General features: G+C 43.1%; 1 protein-coding gene across 5 annotated transcripts in view; it reads right to left on the bottom strand.

Annotated features, from left to right (window-relative positions):
- Nucleotides 1-21084, bottom strand: part of NDST1 (N-deacetylase and N-sulfotransferase 1) — a 99727-nt gene that overhangs the window by 23939 nt on the left and 54704 nt on the right. For all 5 annotated transcript variants that reach the window (XM_069592436.1, XM_069592437.1, XM_069592440.1 and 2 more), the window contains 2 exons: nucleotides 16978-17472; nucleotides 14043-14130 (listed from right to left, as the gene is read on the bottom strand). In XM_069592436.1, coding sequence (XP_069448537.1) covers nucleotides 14043-14130; nucleotides 16978-17472 — 583 coding nt within the window. The remainder of the gene's footprint in view (nucleotides 1-14042; nucleotides 14131-16977; nucleotides 17473-21084) is intronic.

Raw genomic sequence — 21084 nt, 5'->3', positions numbered from 1 at the left:
CTTTTCAGCAGAAATTCTGGAGGCCAGAAGGGATGGCACAATATATTTAGTGATAAAAGGGAGACATCTAGAGCCAAGAATACTCTATCCAGCAAAGCTTTCGTTCAAATTCAATGGAGAAATCAAAAGCTCTACAGACAAGCATAAGCTAAGAGAATTCAATACCACCAAACCAGCCTTACAACAAATCTTAAAGGAACGTCTTTAGGCAGAAAATAAAGGGAGGACAACGAGAATCAGGAAAATCACAAAATGGGAAAGCTCACTGTAAAGGCAAACAAAGTAAAGGTAGGAAATCATTCCTTACAAAGCTGATATCAAACTATAAACCTAGAAGAGAGGAGAGTGCAAATGAGGGATATTGGAAATTAAGAGACCGGCAACTTAAGACAATCTTGTGCATATGTAGACTGCTATATCAAAACCTCGGGGAAATCACACACACACACAAAATCTACAAAAGATACAGACTCAAAAAAGGAAAAGCAATCCAAATACAACAGTAAAGATGGACATTAAAGCACAAGAGAAAAGAACAAAAGAAGAAAGGAAGAAAAAAAATCTTTAGAAATAAGTCTAACAACAAAATGGCACTAAAGGCATACATATTGATAATTACCTTAAATGTAAAAGGATTAAATGCTCAAACCAAAAGACATAAATTGGCTGAATGGATACAAAAATAAGACCCATATACACATATGCTATTTACAACAGACTCTTTTAGGAAGGGTCTTAGGAAGCACTACTACAGACAAAGCTAGTGAAGGTGATGGAATTCCAGGCAAACTATTTAAAATCCTAAAATATGATGCTGTTAAAGTGTTGCACTCAATATGCCAACAAATTTGGGAAATTCAGCAGAGCTCACAAGACTGGAAAAGGTCAGTTTTCATTCCAATCTCAAAGAAGGGCAACGCCAAAGTATGTTCAAACTACCACACAATTATACTCATTTCACATGCTAAAAGGTAATGCTCAAAATCCTTCAAACTAGGCTTCAACAGTATGTGAACCAAGAAATTCCAGATGTACAAGCTGGATTTAGAAAAGGCAGAGAAACCAGAGATCAAATTTCCAATATCCATTATAGAAAAAGAGAATTCCAGAAAAACATCTACTTCTGCTTCACTGACTACAGTAAACCCTCTGACTGTGTGGGTCACAACAAATTGTGGAAAATTCTAAAAGAGACAGAAATGCCAGACCACCTTACCTGCCTCCTGAGAAACCTGTATGCAGGTCACGAATCAACAGTGAGAACTGGACATAGAACAACAGACTAGTTCAAAACTGAGAAAGGAGTACGTCAAGGCTGTATATTGTCACCCTGTTTATTTAACTTATATGCAGAGTGCATCATGTGAAATGCCGGGCTGGATAAAGCACAAGTTGGAATCAACATTGCCGGGAGAAATATCAATAACCTCAGATATGCAGATGACACCACCCTAACGGCAGAAAGCAAGGAGGAACTAAATAAAGAGCCTCTTGATGAAGGTGAAAGAGGAGTGTGAAAAACTGGTTTAAAACTCCAGACCAAAACAAACAAAGAACATGGCACCCAGTCCCATCACTTTGTGGCAAATAGATGGGGGGAAAATGGAAATAATGACAGATTTTATTTTTGTGGGCTCCAAAATCACTGTGGATGCTGACTGCAGCCATGAATTAAAAGATGCCTGCTCCTTGGAAGAAAAGCTATGATACCTAGACACTGTATTAAAAAGCACAGACGTCACTTTACCAACAAAGGTACATCTGGTGAAATCTATGGTTTTTCCAGTAGTCATGTACAGATATGAGATTTAGACCATAAAGAAAGCTGAGGGCCAAAGAACTGATGCATTCGAACTACGGTGCTGGAGAAGACTCTTGAAAGTCCCTTGGACAGCAAGGAGATCAAATGAGTCAACCCTAAAGGAAATCAACCTTCATTATTTCCTGGAAGGACTGATGCTGAAGCTCGAGTACTTTGGCCACCTGATGTGAACAGCTGACTCACTGGAAAAGACCCTGATGCTGGGAAAGACTGAGGGCAGGAAGAGAAGGGGGCAACAGAAGATGAGATGGTTGGATGGCATCATTGACTCAATGGACATGAGTTTGAGCAAACTCCAGCAGACAGTGAAGTACAGGGAAACTTGGTATGCTGCAGTCCAATGGGTCGCAAAGGGTTGGACACAACTGAGCAACTGAACAACAAGGTCAGAATGGCCATCATCAAAACATCTACAAAAAATAAAGGCTAGAAAGGGTGCAGAGAAAAGAGAATGTTCCTACACTATTGGCAGGAATATAAATGAGTACGACCATGATGAAGAAGAATACAGAGGTTTCTTAAAAAACTATATACAGAATTATTAATACCACATGATCCCGCAATAACACTCCAGGGCATATTCCAGAGAAAACCATTATTCAAAAGATACATGCATCCCAGGGTTCACTGCAGGTTTACAATAGCCAAGACGTGGAAGCAACTTATCTATCAACAGACCAATGGGTAAAGAAGGAGTGGTACATATATACAATGGAGTATTACCCAGCAGTAAAAATGAGCAAAATAATATCATTTGCAGCAACATAAATAAACCAAGAGATTCTTATAGTCAGTGATTAAGTCAAACAGAAATGACAAGTACCATATGATATCACTTTATAGGCAAAATCTAAGGAGTTGGTACAAATGAACTTATTTACAAACAGAATTAGGGTCACAGATATAGAAAACAAACCTATCATGGAAAACACTTAGAGAGATGGGAATAGCAGACCAACTTACCTGCCTCCTGAGAAGCCTGTGTGCAGGTGAAGAGGCAACAGTTAGAACCAAACATGGAACAACAGACTGGTTCAAATTGGCAGGGGAGTAAAACAAGGCTGAACATCATCACTCTGTTATTTAACTTATATGCAGAGTACATCATGTGAAATACCAGGCTGGATGAAGCACAAGCTGGAATCAAGATTGCCAGGAGCTATACCAATAACCTCAGATATACAGATGACATGACCCTAATGGCAGAAAGCAAAGAGGAACTAAAGAGCCTCTTGATGAAAGTGGAAGAGGAGAGCGAAAAAGTTGGCTAAAAGCTCAACATTCAGAAAACAAAGATCATGGCATCTGGTCCCATCACTTCATGAGAAATAGATGGGGAAGCAGTGGAAACAGTAGCTAATTTTATTTTTTGGGCTCCAAAATCACTGCAGAGGGTGACTGGAGCCATGAAATTAAAAGACGCTTACTCCTTGGAGGGAAAGTTATGACCAACCTAGAGAGCATATTAGAAAGCAGAGACATTACTTTGTCAATAAAGGTCCATCTAGTCAAGGCTATGGTTTTTCCAGTGATCATGTATGGATGTGAGAGTTGGACTATAAAGAAAGCTGAGTGCCAAAGAATTGATGCTTTTGAACTGTGGTGTTGTAAAGACTCTTGAGAGTCCCTTGGACTGCAAGGAGATGCAACCAGTCCATCCTAAAGGGGATCAGTCCTGGGTGTTCATTGGAAGGACTGATGTTGAAGCTGAAACTCCAGTACTTTGGCCACCACATGCGAAGAGCTGACTCATTTGAAAAGACCCTGATGCTGGGAAAGATTGAGGGCAGGAGGAGAAGGGGACAGCAGAGGATGAGATGGGTGGATGGCATCACCAACTCAATGAACATGGGTTTGGGTAAACTCCGGGAGTTGGTGATAGACAGGGAGGCCTGGCATGCTGCGATTCATGGAGTTGCAAAGAGTCGAACACAACTGAGCAACAGAACTGAACTGAACCTACAGTTATGTAGAAAAAACATATGTGAACATCTCCATGACCTTGGCTTTGTTCAGAGTTCACTAAATATGATACCAAAAGCATAGAAAACAATGAAAAATAGATACACTGGCTTTCAAAAAAATAAATCTTCATGCATCACAGGACATTCTCAAAAGAGTGAAAAGACAAGCAAGAGAATGGCAAAAAATGTTTGTAAACCCACAGACTGATTATGGGATTAATATCCAGAATAGGTAAAAGATGTCGACAACACAATTTAAAAACTAGCAAAAAACTAAAAAAACGTTTCTCTAGAAAAGAAATACAAGTGGCCCAGAGCACATAAAAGATGCAGAATATAACTGACTGATGGAAATCAAAACTATAATGAGATACAACCTCACACAGGTCAGAATGGCCATCATCAAAAAATCTACAAACAATAGATGCTGGAGAGGATGCGGAGAAAAGAGACCTTTCCTACACTACAGGTGGGAATGTAAATGGGTACAACCATGATGAAGAAGAATATAGAGGTTCCTTAAAAACTATGTATAGAACTATGTACGATACAATCCAGCAGTCCCACTCCAGGGCATTTATCGGGAAAAATCAGTATCTAAAAGACAGATGCACCGCAGTGTTCACGGTAGCACTGTTTACAACAGCCCAAACATGGAAGCCACCTAAATGATCACTCACAGAGGAAAGGATAAAGAAGATGCGGTACGTGTACAATTAGACACTACTCAGCCATTAAAAAGAATGAAACAATGCCATCTGCAGCAACATGCATGGAACTAGAGGCTGTCATACAGTAAGTAACACACAGGAGAAATATCACATAACATCTGTTGTATGTGGAATGTAGAAAGAAATGATACAAATGAATTCATTTACAAAACAGAAACAGAATCACAGACTTAAGAGAATGAACCTGTAACTCCCAGGTGGGAAGGATAGAGGGTATAATTAGTTGGGGATAGACAAGTACACACTGCTATAGTTTAAATGGATAACCAACAAGGACCTATAATGTAGCACATGGAACTCTGCTCAGTGTTACATGGCAGCCTGGATGGGAGGGGAGTTTGGGGAGAATGCATACATTTATATGTATGGCTGAGTCCCTCTGCTAGCCACCTGAAACTATCACATTGGTATTCAGCTACACTCCAATACAAAATTAAAAGGTAAAAGAAAAAAGAACAACCATCATCAAAAAATCTACAAACAATAAATGCTGGAGAGGGTGAGGAGTAAAGGGAACTCTCCTACACTACTGGTGGGAATGTAAATGGATACAACCATGATGGAGAAGGATATTCAGGTTCCTTAAAAATCTGTATACAGAACTACCATATGAGCCAGCAATCCCACTCGAAGACATATATCCAGAGAAAACCATTATTCAAAAAGATACATGGATGCCAAGGTTCACTGCAACACTGTTTACAATAGCCAAGATATGGAAGTAACTTAAGTATCCAGTGACAGACAAATGGGTAAAGCAGAAGCGGTACACATGTACAATGGAGTATGGAGTTCATAAAAATGAACGAAATACCACCATTTACAGCAACATGGATGGACCAGGAGATTCTCAGAGTCAGTGATATGTCAGACAAAAAATGATAAATATCATGTGATATCATTCATATGCAAAATCTAAAAAGTTGGTATAAATGAACTTATTTACAAAATAGATATAGAAAATAAACCTATAGTTACCAGAGGGGAAAGTGAGGGGTGGCTGAGAGGCATAAATTAGGAGACTGGGATCAACATATACACACTACTATATCTATACAACAAATAACCAATAAGGCCCTACTATATAGCACAGGGAACTCTATTATTCAGTATTCTGCATTAATTCCTATGTGAAAAGAGTCTATAACTGAGTGCATACAGGTATAGATCTAACTAATTCACTTTGCTGAATGCCAGAAACTGATACAACACTGTATACCAACTAAACTCTAATAAAAATTTAAACATAATATAACATATTTCAGAATTCAATCAAGGAAATGAAAAGCTTCTACCTTGAAAACTCGAAAACATTGCTTAAGGAGGACCTAAATAATTGGAAAGCAACCCATGTTTAAATATTAGAATGCTTACTTTTGCTCAAATAACAATATTAGTCAGCCCAATATACAGATTCATTTCATTCCTGTTCAGAAATTTTTTTTCCCCCTGAAGTGGGAGAAAAATTCCTAATATTTATTTGGAATTCCAAGGGATGCTCAAGAGCCAAATTTACCTTGCAAAAGTGTGTTACTGCATTCAAATAGACATACAAACCATCGAGTCTACTTGGAACACAGAAAGAAACCCTCAGCGTAAACTAAGAACTACAGATGAAAACAGACACATCTCCATGACAATGGCCTGGGTTATGGGTCCTAAAATGTGAATCCAAAGGCATAGAAAACAATGAAAATTAGATATACTGGTCATCAAAAAAGTTAAGAACTTCCATGTGTCACAGGACATTCTCATGAGAGTGAAAGGACAACTAGAGGTTGGCAGAAATATTTACAAACCGGAGGCCTGCTACGGGTTTAAGATGCCAACAACACAATTTAAAAGTGATCCGAAAATCTGAACAGATATTTCTCTTAAGATGACATACAAATGGCCCACAGCAAACGAAAAGATGCTCAATACCACCAATTACTAGAGAAACGGAAATCAGAACTACAATGAGATGTCTTGTCATACAGGTCACAATGGCCATCATCATAAAACCAACAGGGTCTGACGTTATCTCTAAAAATGGAGCACAACACACTTGACTCAGAAAACCCCACAAATCACACAGATCAAGAGGTTCAAATCTTCGTGTTCACTTTAAGAACACTCGAGAAACCACCCAGGCCATTAAGTGTATGCATATCTGAAAAGCCACCAATATCTGAAGGATGTCACCATAAAGAGGCAATGCATGCCATTCCATCATTCCAGCGTGGAGTTGGTAGGTGTGCACAGGCCAAAGAGCGGTCCGAAAAGACTGCTGAATTTTTACTGCACATGCTCAGAAATGCAGAGAGTGCTGAACTTAAGGGCAAAGATATAGATTCTGTGGTCATTGAGCACATTCAGGTGAACAAAGACCCCAGGAGGCAGCACAGGACTTAGAGACTCATGGTCAGATCAACCCACAAGTGAGCCCTCCCTGCCACACTGAGATGATGCTAACTGGAAGAAAACATTGTTCCTAAACCAGAAGAGGAGGTTGTGCAGAAGAAAAAGATATGCCAGAAGAAAGTAAATAAATAAAAATTGATAGTCCAGGAGTAAACACAGCAAAAAATAAATGCATATGAAAGTTTTTTTAAAAAATCTATAAATAAATGTTGGAGAGGGTAATGAGAAAAGGGAACTCTCCTACACAAATGGTGAGAATGTACACGGGTATAACCATGATGAAGAAGAAAATACAAGTTCCTTAAAAAACAATAAACAGAACTATTAATACCATAATATCCAGCAATCCCATTCCAGGGCATATATCCAGAGAAAACTATTATTCAAAAAGACACATGCACCCCAGGGTTCATGGCAGCACTGTTTACAATAGCAAAGACATGGAGGCCACACAGGTACCTACTGGCAGACAATGGGTAAAGAAGTGGTACATATATACAATGGAGTATTACTAGCCATAAAAATGAACAAAATAATGTTCTTTGCAGAAACATGGATGGACATAGAGATTCTCACAGCCAGTGATGTAAGTCAGACAGAAAAGGACAAATATCACATGATACCACTTATATCCAAAATCTGAAATGTTGCCATAAATGCAATTATTGATAACACAGATACAGAAAACAAACCTATGGTTACCAGTAGGGAAAGTGAGGGGTGGCTGGAAGGGATAAATTAGAAGACTGGGATCAACATAAACACATTACTCTATATAAAATAGATAACTAGTAACAACCTACCGTGCAGCACAGGGAACTCTATTTAGTACCCTGCATTAAACCCTATGTGAAAAGAATCTAAAAGACAGTGGATATACAAATAATTTAACTGATTCAATTTGCTGTATGCCTGAAGCTAACACAACACTGAATAACAACTATACTTCAAAAAAAATTAAACATAATATAAAATATTTTAGAATTCAGTCAAGGATGTGAAACACTTGGAAAACATGTTTAAATATATTAGAATGCCTAGTAATGTTCAAATAATAATACTATTCAGTAAAAATAGAGATTCATTTCATTCCTATTCAATCTGATTTTTTTTTCTGAATTGGTAAAAACATCATAATATTCTCATGGAATTCCAAGGGACACTGAAAAGCCAAATAGTATTCCAGATGTGTATTACTGCAGTAGCATAGACATACAGACCATGGAATAGACTTGAGAACCAAGAAACAAACCTTCACTTCTAATTTCACTTGATTTCTGATAGAAGTGCTAAGACTGGTCGCTGGGCCAAGAACAGATCCAACAAATGGCACTGCACAACTCAGACCTCACGTGCAAAACCTTTACAGTGGACCTTCCCTCATACCATACACAAAATTTAATGCACAATGCCTCAAGGCCTAAAATGCTGGAACTAAGCTATAGAACTGTAGAAGAAAAAAAGACTGAATATCTCCCTGACCTTCAATTTGGTGTTGGAACCTTCAATTTGATACCTAAGGCACAGAAAACAATGAAAATCAGACATTGGCCTTAAAAAAAAATAAATAAATAAGAAACTTCCACGCATCATAGGACATTCTCACACGAGTGAAAAGACAACCTAGAGGAGGGCAAAAATGCTGGAACACTGTAGGCCTCCTATGGGTTTAATGTTCAGAATATATAAAAGATGCCAACAACAGAATGCAAAATTGGACCCAAAACCTAAACAGACACGTCTCAAAGCAGACATACAAATGGCTAACAGAACATGAAAAGATGTTCAACATCACTAATTATCAAACAAATGGAAATTAAAACTACAATGAGATACCACTGCACATAGGTAAGAATGGCCATTATAAAAAAAAGTCTAAATACAATAAATGCTGGAGAGAATGTGGAGAAAATGGAGCCCCCTACACTGCTGGAGGGAGTGTAAATGGGTACACGCATTACAGAGAACACTACCGAGGTTCCTTATAAAACTATATACAGAACTACCCCACGATCCAGCAATCCTACTCCAAGGCATACATCTAGAAGAAATTAGCATTCCAAAGGATACCCGCACCTCAGGGTCCACTGCACCACTGTTTACAATACCCAAGACTTGGAAGCCACCTAGATGTCCATCGACAGAGGAATGGAGAAAGAAAAAGTGCAACACCTATTCAGGAGATATTACTTAGCCACTAAAAAGAATGAAATAATGCAATTTGCAGCCTCATGGACAGACAGAGAGATTTTCATATTGAGTAAAGAAGATCAGACAGAGATGGAAGAAATACCACAAAATATTCCCTGTATGGGGAATTTAAAAAGAAAGGATACAAGCTAACTTATTTAGAAAACAAAATAGACTCACAGACTTAAGAATGACTTATGGTTGCCAGGGGTGAAGGGCAGGGAGAAGGGGTTGTAGGGAGTCTGGGATATATGTGAACACACCTGCTGTATTTAAAATGGATAAGCATCAAATCCTACTGTATGGCATATGGAACTGTGCTCAATGCTATATGGCAGCCTGGATGGGAAAGAGTTTAGAGGATAATGGGTATGTGTATATAACAATCGTCATATATTGTTTTTGGATTAATCCCTTGATCATTACATTGTGCCCTTCCTTGTTTCATTTTTTTTAAGTTGTAAATATATAAGCACTCAAAATAGGAGCTCCTTAATATATAAAGTAAATGCTAATGGTCATAAAAGCAGAAACAGTGACACACAATAGTGGGGGATTTTTCAGCCAGACGAAAAAAATAAACAAGGAAACATGGGCCCTAAAAGAAACATTAGACCAAATAGACTTAGTTGATATTTATAGAAAACAGGAAACACCTTCTATGGTACACATGGAATATTCCCCAGGACAGATCACATCATAGGCCAAAATCAAGCTTTGGTAAATTTAAGAAAACTGAAATCACATCAAGCATCTTTTCTGACCACAAAACTATGAGATTAGAAATCAATTACTGGGGAAAAAATGTAAAATACATAAATATGTGGAGACTGTACAATATGTTACTAAATGACCAACGGATCAATGAAAGAATCAAAGAGGTAATAAAAAAATAACTAGAGACAAGTGACAAATAAAAAAATAGCAAACCTATGGGACTCAGCAAATACAATCTTACCTCACAATAAAAATCTCAAATAAACAACCTAACTTTACATTTAAAGCAACTAGTGAAACAAGAAGTAACAAAACCCAAAGTTGGTAAAAGAGAAGAAATCATAAAGATCACAGCAAAAAATCAGTGAAATAGAGACAAAGAAAACAATGGAAAAGATCAATGAACCTAAAACCTAGTTCTCTGAAAAGATAAAACTGGTAAACCTTTAGCCAAACTTCCCAGAAAGAAGTGGCAAAGGGTGCAAATCAATAAAATTAGAAATGAAGAAGTTATACAATGAACACCACAGAAACACAAAGGGTCATAAGATGACCACACACACATACGCACAAAAACTATATGCAAAAAAAAAAACGGACAACTTAGAAGAAATGGACAAATTCTGAGAAAGACACAACCTTCCAAGACTGAACCAGGAGGAACAGAAAATATGAACAGACCAGTCACAAGTGCTGAAACTGAAACAGTGATTTTAAACTCCCAAAACAAAAGTCCATAACCAGGGGGCTACACAGGCAAATTCTATCAAACATTTAGAGGAGAGTTAATGCCTATCCTATCCTTCTGAAACTCTTCCCAAAAACTGCAGAGAAGAAATATTCCCAAGCTCATTCTATGAGGCCACCATCACCCTGACACCAACCAAAGACACAACACACACAAAAGAAACTACTGAACAGAGACACAAAACACTCAACAAAATAGCAGCAAACTGAATCCAACGATACACTGAAAGGATCACACACCACCATCAAGTGGGATTTATCTCAAGGATGAGAGAATTCTTCGATATCCACAAATCAGTGTGACATACCACATTAACAAACTGAAGAACAAAAACCATATGATCATCTCAATAGATGCAGAGAAAGCTTTTGACAAAATGCAACACCCATTTATGATTTTAAAAAAAAAACACACTGCAGAAAGTGGGCATAAAGGGAACTTACCTCAACATACTAAAGGCCATATATGACAAACTCACAGCTAATACCATTCTCAATAGTGAAAAGCTGAAACCATTCCCTACAAATCAGGAACAAGGCAAGGATGTCCTCTGCCACCACTTTTATTCAACATAGTTTTAGAAGTCCTAGCCATGGCAATCAAAGAAGAAAAAGAAATGAAAGGAATCTAAACTGGAAAAGAAGTAAAATTGCCACTGTTTGCAGATGACATGATACTATACACAGAAAATCCTAAGGATGGTACTAGTAAACTACTACAGCTCATTGATCAATTTGGTAAAGTTGCAGGGTACAAAATTAATACAAAGAAATCACTTGCTTTCCTACACACGAACAATAAAGGTCAGAAACAGAAATTAGGAAAACAATCCCATTTATCATCACATCAAAAAGAATAAAATACCTAGGAATAAACCCATGTAAGACAAAAGATCTGTACTATGAAAACTATAAGATACTGATGAAAAGAAACAGAAGATGACACAAATGGAGGGAAACACCATGCTTTTGGATTGGAAGCATCAATACTGTCAAAAATGAGTATACTGCCCAAGACAATCTACAGATTCAATGCAATCCCTATCGAATTACCAATAGCATTTCTCACTGAATCAAAAATTTTAAGTCTGTACAGAGTCACGAAAGACTGAATAGCCAAAGCAATGCTGAGAAAGGAAAATGCAGGCGGAGGGATCAGGCTCCCTGACTTCAGACTACACTACAAAGCCCAGTCACCGAGAGGCATGCTACTGGTACGAAAGCAGAAATACAGGTCAACAGAACAGGACTGCAAGCCCAGAAACATAACCCCGCACTCAGGTGCAATTAACTTATGACAAAGGAGGCAAGACTACACACTGGAGAAAAGACAGTCTTCTTCAATAAATGGTGCCAGGAAAACTGGACAGCTACATGCAAAAGAATGAAATTATTCTCTAATACCAGACACAAAAATAAACTAAAAATGGATCAAAAACTAAATATAAGGCTGGACATTATAAAACTCTTGGAGGAAAACATAGGCAGAACACTCTGACATATCGCAGCAAGATCTTTTTGAACTAACCTTCCAGAGTAATGAAAATAAAAACAAAAATAAACAAATGGGACTCAAATTCAAAAGTTTCCGCACAGCAAAGGAAACCATAAACAGAAAGACAATCCACAAAATAGGAGAAAATATTTGCAAACAAAGTGACTGACAAGGGATTAATCTCCAAAATAGACACAAAACTGTTCATGAAGCTCTAGGTCGAAAAAACAACGCAATCAAAAAATAGACAGAAGATCAGACGTTTCTGCAAAGAAGACATACAGACGGCCAAAAAGCACATGAAAAGATACTCAACATCACTAAATATCAGAGAAAAGGAAAGCAAAATACAGTGACCTATCACTTCACACCAGTCAGAATGGCCGTCATCAAAAACTATGCAAACAATAGACAGGGAGCTCTGCACGGTGCTCTGTGATGACGCAGAGGAGTGGAGCAGGCCAGGGGGCTGGGGAGGCTTAGAGGGAGGGGATATATACACATATATGATCATGACCGATTTGCACTGATGTAAGGCAGAGATCCCCCCAACACTGTAAAACAATTCTCCAATTAAAAAAATCAAAAAAATATGCAAACAGTAAATGCTGAAGAGGGTGTGGAGAAAAGGGAATCCTCCTACACTGTTGGCAGGAATGTAAACTGGTATAGCCACTAGGGAGAATGTTATGGAGGTTTCCTAAAAAACTAAAATAGAGCTACCATATGATCCAGCAATCCCAGTTCTGGGCACATATTCAGAGAAAACCATAATTTGACAAGATACATGCACCATAATGTTCGCTGCAGCATTATTTACAACAGCCAAGACAAGGAAACCACCTAAATGTCCACCCACAGGGGAATGGATAAAGAGGAGGCACATATAGTAGCTCAAACGGTAAAGAATCTGCCTGCAACGCAGGAAACCCAAGTTCAATTCCTGGGTCAGGAAGATCCTCTGGAGAAGGGAATGGCAATCCATTCCAGTATTCTTACCTGGAGAATCCCACAGACAGAGGAGCCTGGCGGGCACAGTCCATGGGATCGCAAAGAGTCGGATACGACTGAGCAACTGACAGTACCTACTACTCACCCATTAAAAAGAATGAAATAATGCCATTTGCAGCTACATGGATACTACAGATTATCATACTGAATAAGCCAAAGTAAATATCATATCTCATAAGTGGAATCTGACTTCTAAAAAATGATACAAATGAACTTAGTCACAAAACAGAAACAGTTACAGATATGGAAAACAAACTTATGGTTACCAAAGAAGGGGGAGGGATAATCAGCAGTATGGGATTAACATGTACACACGACCATAAATGAGAGAGAGAGCCAACGAGGACCCGCCGTACAGCACAGGGAACTCTCCTCGATATTCTGGGATAACCTATATGAGGAAAGAATCTAAAAATGAATGGATATGTATATATGTATAACTGAATCACTTTTCTGTACACCTGAAACTAATACAACATTGTAAATCAACTATACATCAATAAAATTTTAAAAAGAAAGAAAGAAAATAAACTCATGACAGTGCTCGTCTCTGGGGTGGGTACAATTATAGTGCCTTTTCACTTTCTCTGCTATGTATTTCTGTAATGTTCTTAAAATTCAACCAATTCCTTTGTAAGGCAGAAGTAGTACAAAGAATATTAAAGGTGGGGGTGAGACAGACAAGAGGGAGAAGATGCCCACTCCCAGGACAGCAGAGCCTGAGGGCCGGGGATGAACTGGGGGCTGTCGTCACATCACTGCTACCCCCAAATGCCCTCTACCTGGGGCTGTGACTGCTCTGTGGGCTGTGTGGTTCTGGGAGAGGCCACAGGGGTCAGGTCAAATGTGACCCTAAGTGGGTCCATGCACTCTCCTGTTGTCCCCACGGCACTGCACTCCGAGGGTCTGGATGCTGAGGGCCCGTGGAAGTTGTGAGTAGGGGCAGAGCCAGGCCCACTTACCTGTGTGGAAGAATTTCCCTGAGTAGCCCAGGTTGAAAGTGAAGTTTGGGATGTGTGTCCGTAGTTCGTTCTGTGTATCAAACAGGGCCTAGGATAGGCAGAGTGGGGACAGTGGGGTGAGAGGAAGCCAGGAGCTCCTGCTCCTCCCATGAGGGCCCACATCAAGGGTCTGGCTCCAACAGGACCAGCTACAAAGGCTGCAAGGCCCAGGGAAAAATAAGAATAGGGATGTTTGCACAAAAATTGTTAAAAATGTCAGGAAGGCAACAGCAGAGGATCACCTTGTGTGGGCGTCTTCAAAGCATGGGGCCCTATGTGACTGTGCAGGCCCCATTCCCACGAAGCCGGCCTGTGCCGCCACCTCCACCACGCCTCCAGCCAGACAAGGCCTAGACCCTAAGCCTGGTACTGCTGTGTCCTTGAGAAAGTTTAGCAACTTCTCCAGGCCTCAGTTTCCCTAGGTGTGAAATGGGGATAACAACAGCTCTCTCATGGGACTCTAAATGAGATACTACATGTAAAACAGCCTGGCGTTTTGGCAAATGATGAAAAATGGTGGCATCGCCACGCCTGCAGTCACTGCCACTGTGAGCCTCACATCTCCATCTGCCAAATGAGGGGGATTTCACCTCACTGGTGACTAAAAGGCTGATATCAAAGGACCACAACTTTTCCAAAGATGTACTGTGTGTCCAGCAATGCAGCGTTTCCATGCATGGCACACCCAGTGCTTTGCATGTCAGTGAAGGGATGCTGACCCTTGTCAAACAAACAGTTGCCCTCTGGAGTAGGGACTCAAAAAATCCCTACCAGGCATGATGTGCAAGGCTGCTGGGAAACCTGCAAGAGCCTGCTATCAGAACACTTTGGAAACAGAAAGTCCTGGCTCTCCTGGGGCCATGCACTACCTCATGGATAGCCATGCCCTAGCTGTGTTGCCTTGGGCCAGTCACTTCACCTTTCTGAATCTTAGTGTCTGCCTCTGTAAAACGGGATTTAAAACAATACCCATCTCACAAAGCTGCTGTGAGGATCAGATGAGGCAACACACAGAAAGGGCTGAACACAGAGCCTGGCGCTTGCCAAGCCTTGAATAAAAGCTGCTGTTGGTATTACTTAAGTTGTACTGGACAGCCCGTACTGTACAAGTTAATGAGGCAACATTCATGTTTCTGGAAGAAAAGCTCAGTTGTCGCCAGTGCTTGGGACTGAAGAAAAAAAATTTTTTAAGCTGTCCATTCTGACTCAAAAAAGGATGCTTAAGGCAAATGGGACCCGGCTGCTGGAGGGCTCGGCAGTCTCCACTGAGCTGTGTGCGTGGAAGAAGGCATCTCTGTTGGTACTCTTCTACAGAAACAGCTCAAAACTGCTAGCACTCTTCTCACTCTAAAAATGGGGAAAATAAGAACCAAGAGACCAAGTCTGGGGTTCATGGGAGACACAGTGAGTCTGGCAGCCTGATTTCCTTCTGGGGCCAACCCTGGACTTCTCAAGGACTCATCCTGGACAGGGAGCAAAGACCCAAGTTACAGAGGAGAGAGCAAGGCTGGGCCACTGGAAGAATGACCTAGGCAGAAAACAGAGTAATCTACTTTGCCGGAGGTGGGTTGTGGCATTGTATGAAGCCTCAGCTGGAAGGGTCACGAGGAGTTGTCACAAAACTTTCTTCCAACAGAGGAGCCCTTGAGGAGGTGAAATCTCAGAAGCAAACATGTAAAAAAGCAATACTGCCCTGTCCTAAAAGTGAGGCAGAGAGCTCAGAGCCTGGTACCTGCACACACACCCCACCCCCACCCCAGCCATCCAGGGCCCTCCCACCCACGCCATCTTGTCATTTCACTGCTGAGGCTCAGACAAATGAAGGGGTGTACTCAGGTTACCCACTTAGGGGCAGACTGGGACTTGAACCCAGGTCTTGACTCCCCAGACACTGCCTGCTCCCCAACAGCCCCTGCTCTGCTCTTCTCCTCTGGAGGTGTAAGGAGGAGCACAGAGTTCACTCTGGACCAAGGAAGAGTCAACACATCCCCCTGCCCCTCACCCCAGGGGCCCTACCCACTATGGCCCTTTCAGGACCTACAGAGAATCCCAACACAATACCCATGGGAGGAAAGCATTCCTGCAAAGTCTCTTTCACTCCTCCTAACATCAAAAAAAAAAAGTCTTGGTTTGGTGCTAATACACTTCTAACTCTCACTAATCTCACATAAGAGAGGACAGGCGGTCAGTAGGCAGCAGGACTTCGCTAGAATTTAATCCCCTGTTTTGTTTTCACTGGATATATTGTTATGGCTGCCCTCTATTTATGGCATGTGATACTTATTTCCCCATTTACACAAGTGATGTTGTTCCCTTTGCATATAACCCTGAGTAAAATAGTGAGTAGATGGAAGCTGTCTTTTAGAGAATGCTTAATGGTCTTAATTTGTAGGTGTCTCTTTTACAGTGAAACGTGTAAAATTTCATGGCTTGCAAAATGCTTCTACATATAGTTAGTTAAGTTAGGTAAACATTTTTTGAATTAAATACATGCCTTCCACCATCCATACAGAGCTCAGTTAAAGCATGCCTTGTGTATAATTTAAGCTCTAATTCTTGTTTTATGAGTTTTGGAGGAGCTTTGATACTGACATACACATTTTTGAGAGCTAAAAATCATGTCTGGATTAAGAGGTAGGTAAACAACTCTGCACAGCGCCCATCTCTCAGTAGTTACGTTCCTGAGCCCCACATATCCAGAAGCAAAATTCCTCTATATTCAGTACTTCAAATAATTTTAAATGGCAACCTGCTGCGAAGACGACAATAGAACCAAACGGCCAAGGGAGGGGGACGGACAGCATAAAGGAGGTACAGAGAGCAAAGTCACAGTGGGGACAGCAGATGCTGATGGTGCTGAGGCATCCCATGCCCCCGCTGGCACCCCCAGCCATACCTTCACGTCCTCCACCTTCATGCGTGTGCCCTCCTTGCCCACGAAGATGTCATCGATGTCCACCAGGATGTAGCGGTCCAAAGGCAGCGAGAGGCGCTTGCCCGTGAGGAAGGCCACGGCGTCAACGAAGACGAGTTTGTGCAGCCAGAAGTTGAGGTTGTTCCCAAAAAGGACACGCTGGATGCCGTCGTGCAGGCCCAGGTCCTGGACCACTGTGGCGTGCAGCGCGGCATGCAGCCCGGCGTCCGCGCCCAGGTGCGGGATGGACTCAGACGAGCGCGTCTTGGCCAGCAGCACCGGCTCGTAAGTGGAGTGGTTCGACTGGAACACAGTCCAGTCCTCGCCGGGTAGCACGCCCTTCTCCACCTCACTGGGCCGGGTCACGTAGAGCAGCGGGGACTTGGGGTTGATGCTGCAGTCCTTCAGGCCCAGGTTCGAGTGCAGGAACAGGGGGAAACCTTTGAGCTGCGCGCTCAGCAGGCTGTTCTCATTGGCCTGCAGCAGGGAGGGGAGGAGAGGGGAGGAGAGGGGAGGGGGAAGACAGCCATCAGATCCACAGCCTCCTGGGACCATGGAATCTCAGGTGTAATACTGAGATGGGCAGAGAACAGTAATGTCAGCAGTACCCGCTCTCATTCCCGGAGGCCTCATCACACTCCTGAGCCTGTGTGAATGTAGCATGCTCCACTCCGCCCATCTCAGTACTACACCAGCTAACACACAGGACGCCTTCCCAAAGCCAGGAGCCAGGCTCGCGTACTTCACATGAAGGGGCCCTGTAATCCTCCCAGCAGCCCCACGATGGAGGCATCTCCGTTATGCAGACAAGGAGACCAGGTCCGGAAAGGCTAGGTAACCTGTCCAAAATCACACATGGGAAAGCTAGCAGTGGAGCGCATGGATTCCGCCACCAGTCTGCCTGACCTTGAGCAAGTTATGTAACCTCCTCACGCCTCAGTTTCCTCTGCTATAAAACATGGCCAAGAATGGCAGCAAGTCCCTCAGGGCTGGTGGAGGAGGGTGAGCATTAAGCCTGGCAAAGTGAGCAGAACAGGGCTGGCGGCGCCACCATCTCTCCTTCAGTCCTCACATCAGCCTCTGTCGCCCCGCTTCATAGGCAAGGACACCGAGGCCCTGAGCGCAGTGCCGTCCTGGGTCACACAGTGGTCAGGATGAGCCACACCGCACAGCCAGATGGCTGACCCCAGAGCCCGCCCGCCTGACCACCAGGTTCCCTGCCTGGGCTTTCCAAGCTGGCTTCTGCTACACCATCTTTCCTTCAGGAGAAAGCCTTGGCGAATGCCCATGGAGAAGAGATCAGAGCGCAGGAGACTGCTGGGGTACAGGAGTAGATACTCCGCCGCAAAATGCTCCCAACCCCTAGACGCCCCAGCACTCCCGAGGCCACGGCCCGCAGGAGTCCAGCTCCCTGTGCCTCTGTCTCCTCCCAGGATCCACCGCTGCCAGCTCTCTGGGGACCTTCAGACAGTACCCACAGCACCCTCTCCTTCCTCTTCCCTAGACCCACAGCCCCTGCCTCTTGTCCTTCACCCTCCCAGTCACCTTCCTCTGATTGTAGTACAATCTGTCTTTGTCCCTGTGCCAGCTCCTTTGCGTCTTCTTGGCCTGACAAACTCCTGCTCATCCTTCAAAACCCAATGCATCTGCCCTCTTCTCATCCCTGGGACCATATTAAAGCCTCAACTGCAGCACCTCTCACCTCGGCTGCGGCACTATCTGTTCAGAGTCTCTCTGCCAGTCTGCGCCCTCTCAAGGGCAGGGATGATGTCATTTCCACCTTGGATCCCTGGTGCCAGCACAGGCTTGACACCCAGTGGGAGAAAAGGCATATTTGATGAGCAACTGAATTTTTAAAAAGAACAGACAGATCCCGAATACCTGGCACATGCCAGCTGTTCATTACACATTTCATTTGTTTAACCCACAATTATTCACTATTCCAGGCACTGTGTTAAGTAACAGGCACATGGCGAGAAAACAGACACTGCTCCTGCCCTTATGAACTATAAAGGCAAGCAGAGAAGAGAGAAATCAAAATAGCAGAAATGCACATAAAACGTCAATGTGGCACAACTATACAGAAGAGGTTCAGAGCTCTAGAAGAGTAGGTAACTGAGCACAGTAAGCTAGCTCAAGAGAGGCTTCGCTAGGAAACGGACTCCTGAACTAAGATTTAAAGAATGAGTAAGTGTCAACTAGGGCAGAGGTGGGAGCCAAGTTCAAAGAACAGCAAGTGCAAAGGTCCTGAGATTGGAGAGAGTGCGGCACAGTCAAGGAACATGGAAAGGCCAGCAGAGTGATCAACAGGGAGATGAGGCAGAAAGGTCAGCTGGGGCCAGCCCTGCAGGACCCTGGAGGCTGGAAGTGGCACTGGGAAGCCAACAGACTCCATCAACGGGATTTGAACAGAGGGATGACAGGTTCCTATTTGCATTTTAAAGGTCCACCTGACCACTGTGTCAGGAATGAGTGTGGTGGGACAAAGCAAGAGTGGACAAAGGGTGCCAAATGGTTGGAGAGGGAGGCAGGGTGGTGCGCTGGGCCATGCTGGAGAGCTGGCCTGTGAGCGCCATGCAAGGACACTTGAGAGGGCCGAGCCTTGTGCCAGGGCACCTTTCAGTAATAACCTCCATGCACAAGTGCTTTTCTGTAAGGCTCTGGAGGGCCCTGGCCTCACAAGCTGAGGTAAGGGGCCTGTGTTACACTCTCCACACACCAGGAACACGTGCCAACTCCCCACCCTTGTGCTGAGAGTCCCAAACTGAGAGGCCCCTCCCCCAGCCCCAGAGTCCCCAAGACTACTAAGCTAGCACCGGGGACAAAGGCAGTGGGGGCCAGCGACATCTCAGACCCTGTCCATCACCTGCTGTGGCCGGGGAGGCCACAGTGGACCACAGGCACTGGGGGATCCCATTTCAAAGCCCCGATCCTGAACTGACTGCCAGGCGCTGGCAGCTCAGGCAGCTGGCCTGCTGGGACGTGGAGAGGAAGGGAGAAAGCCAAGTCACTGACTGTCCACCCCAACCTGCAGTGAAAGCAAATGTCTGAGAAGGGAAGGGAAAGTAACCATAAGCACGGCAGAGACTGAATCCCCACTGTGGGCCTCGCCCCAAGGGAGAGGAATCCCTCCTGTCCTTCAGCACTGGGGACCCACACAGGAGACACCAAGTCTTCCAGTGGGGTCATCAGGCAGAGGAAGGAAAAGCCCTGGCCGGGAATGGGGAGGCCTAGTACATGGCACCCCACTCCAGTACTCTTGCCTGGAAAATACCATGGACGGAGGAGCCTGGTGGGCTGCAGTCCATGGGGTTGCTGAGAGTTGCTTTTCTCTTTCACGCATTGGAGAAGGACATGGCAATACTCCAGTATTCTTGTCTGGAGAATCCCAGGGACAGGGGAGCCTGGTGGGCTGCCATCTATGGGGTCGCACAGAGTCCGACACAACTGAAGCAACTTAGCAGCAGCAGTACAGACTGAGAGTAACTGATTGCATGACCTTGGAAACCTCAGGGTGCTACTTCCCAAGGCACTACTTCTTAGGGCCTCAGGTCTTACAGCCATTGGTCAGTTTGCTCCTGCAAGTGGGCTAAAAGAGCTGAGCGTGGTGGCTGAATCTTGGCTCAGACTTACGAGCTGTGTCAGTCTAGACAGCCATGTTACTTTTGGAGCCTCAATTCCTCACCTGAAAACAAAGTACTCACTTCACCAGGACCTATGAGAATTATATATGATAAAGCACTAGAGCATTTAGGTCTGACCTAAATCAAAGCCCTTCCGATTATTCAGTGGAGTTGATGAATAGATTCAAGGGATTAGATCTGGTAGACAGAATGCCTGAAGAACTGTGGACAGAGGTTTGTAACATTGTACAGGAGGTACTGACCAAAACCATACCTAAGAAAAAGAAATGCAAGAAGGCAAAGTGGTTGTCTGAGGAGGCCTTACAAATAGCTGAGAAAAGAAGAGAAGAGAAAGGCAAAGGAGAAAGGACAAGATATACTCAACTGAATGCAAAGTTCCAGAGAACAGCAAGGAGAGATAAGAAAGCCTTCATAAGTGAACAATGCAAAGAAATAGAGGAAAACA

Source organism: Ovis canadensis, chromosome 5, assembly GCF_042477335.2.
Source record: "Ovis canadensis isolate MfBH-ARS-UI-01 breed Bighorn chromosome 5, ARS-UI_OviCan_v2, whole genome shotgun sequence".
Lineage (NCBI taxonomy): Eukaryota > Metazoa > Chordata > Mammalia > Artiodactyla > Bovidae > Ovis > Ovis canadensis.
Note: the sequence above shows the minus strand (reverse complement) of the source record. Positions and strands in the feature narration are given on the sequence as shown.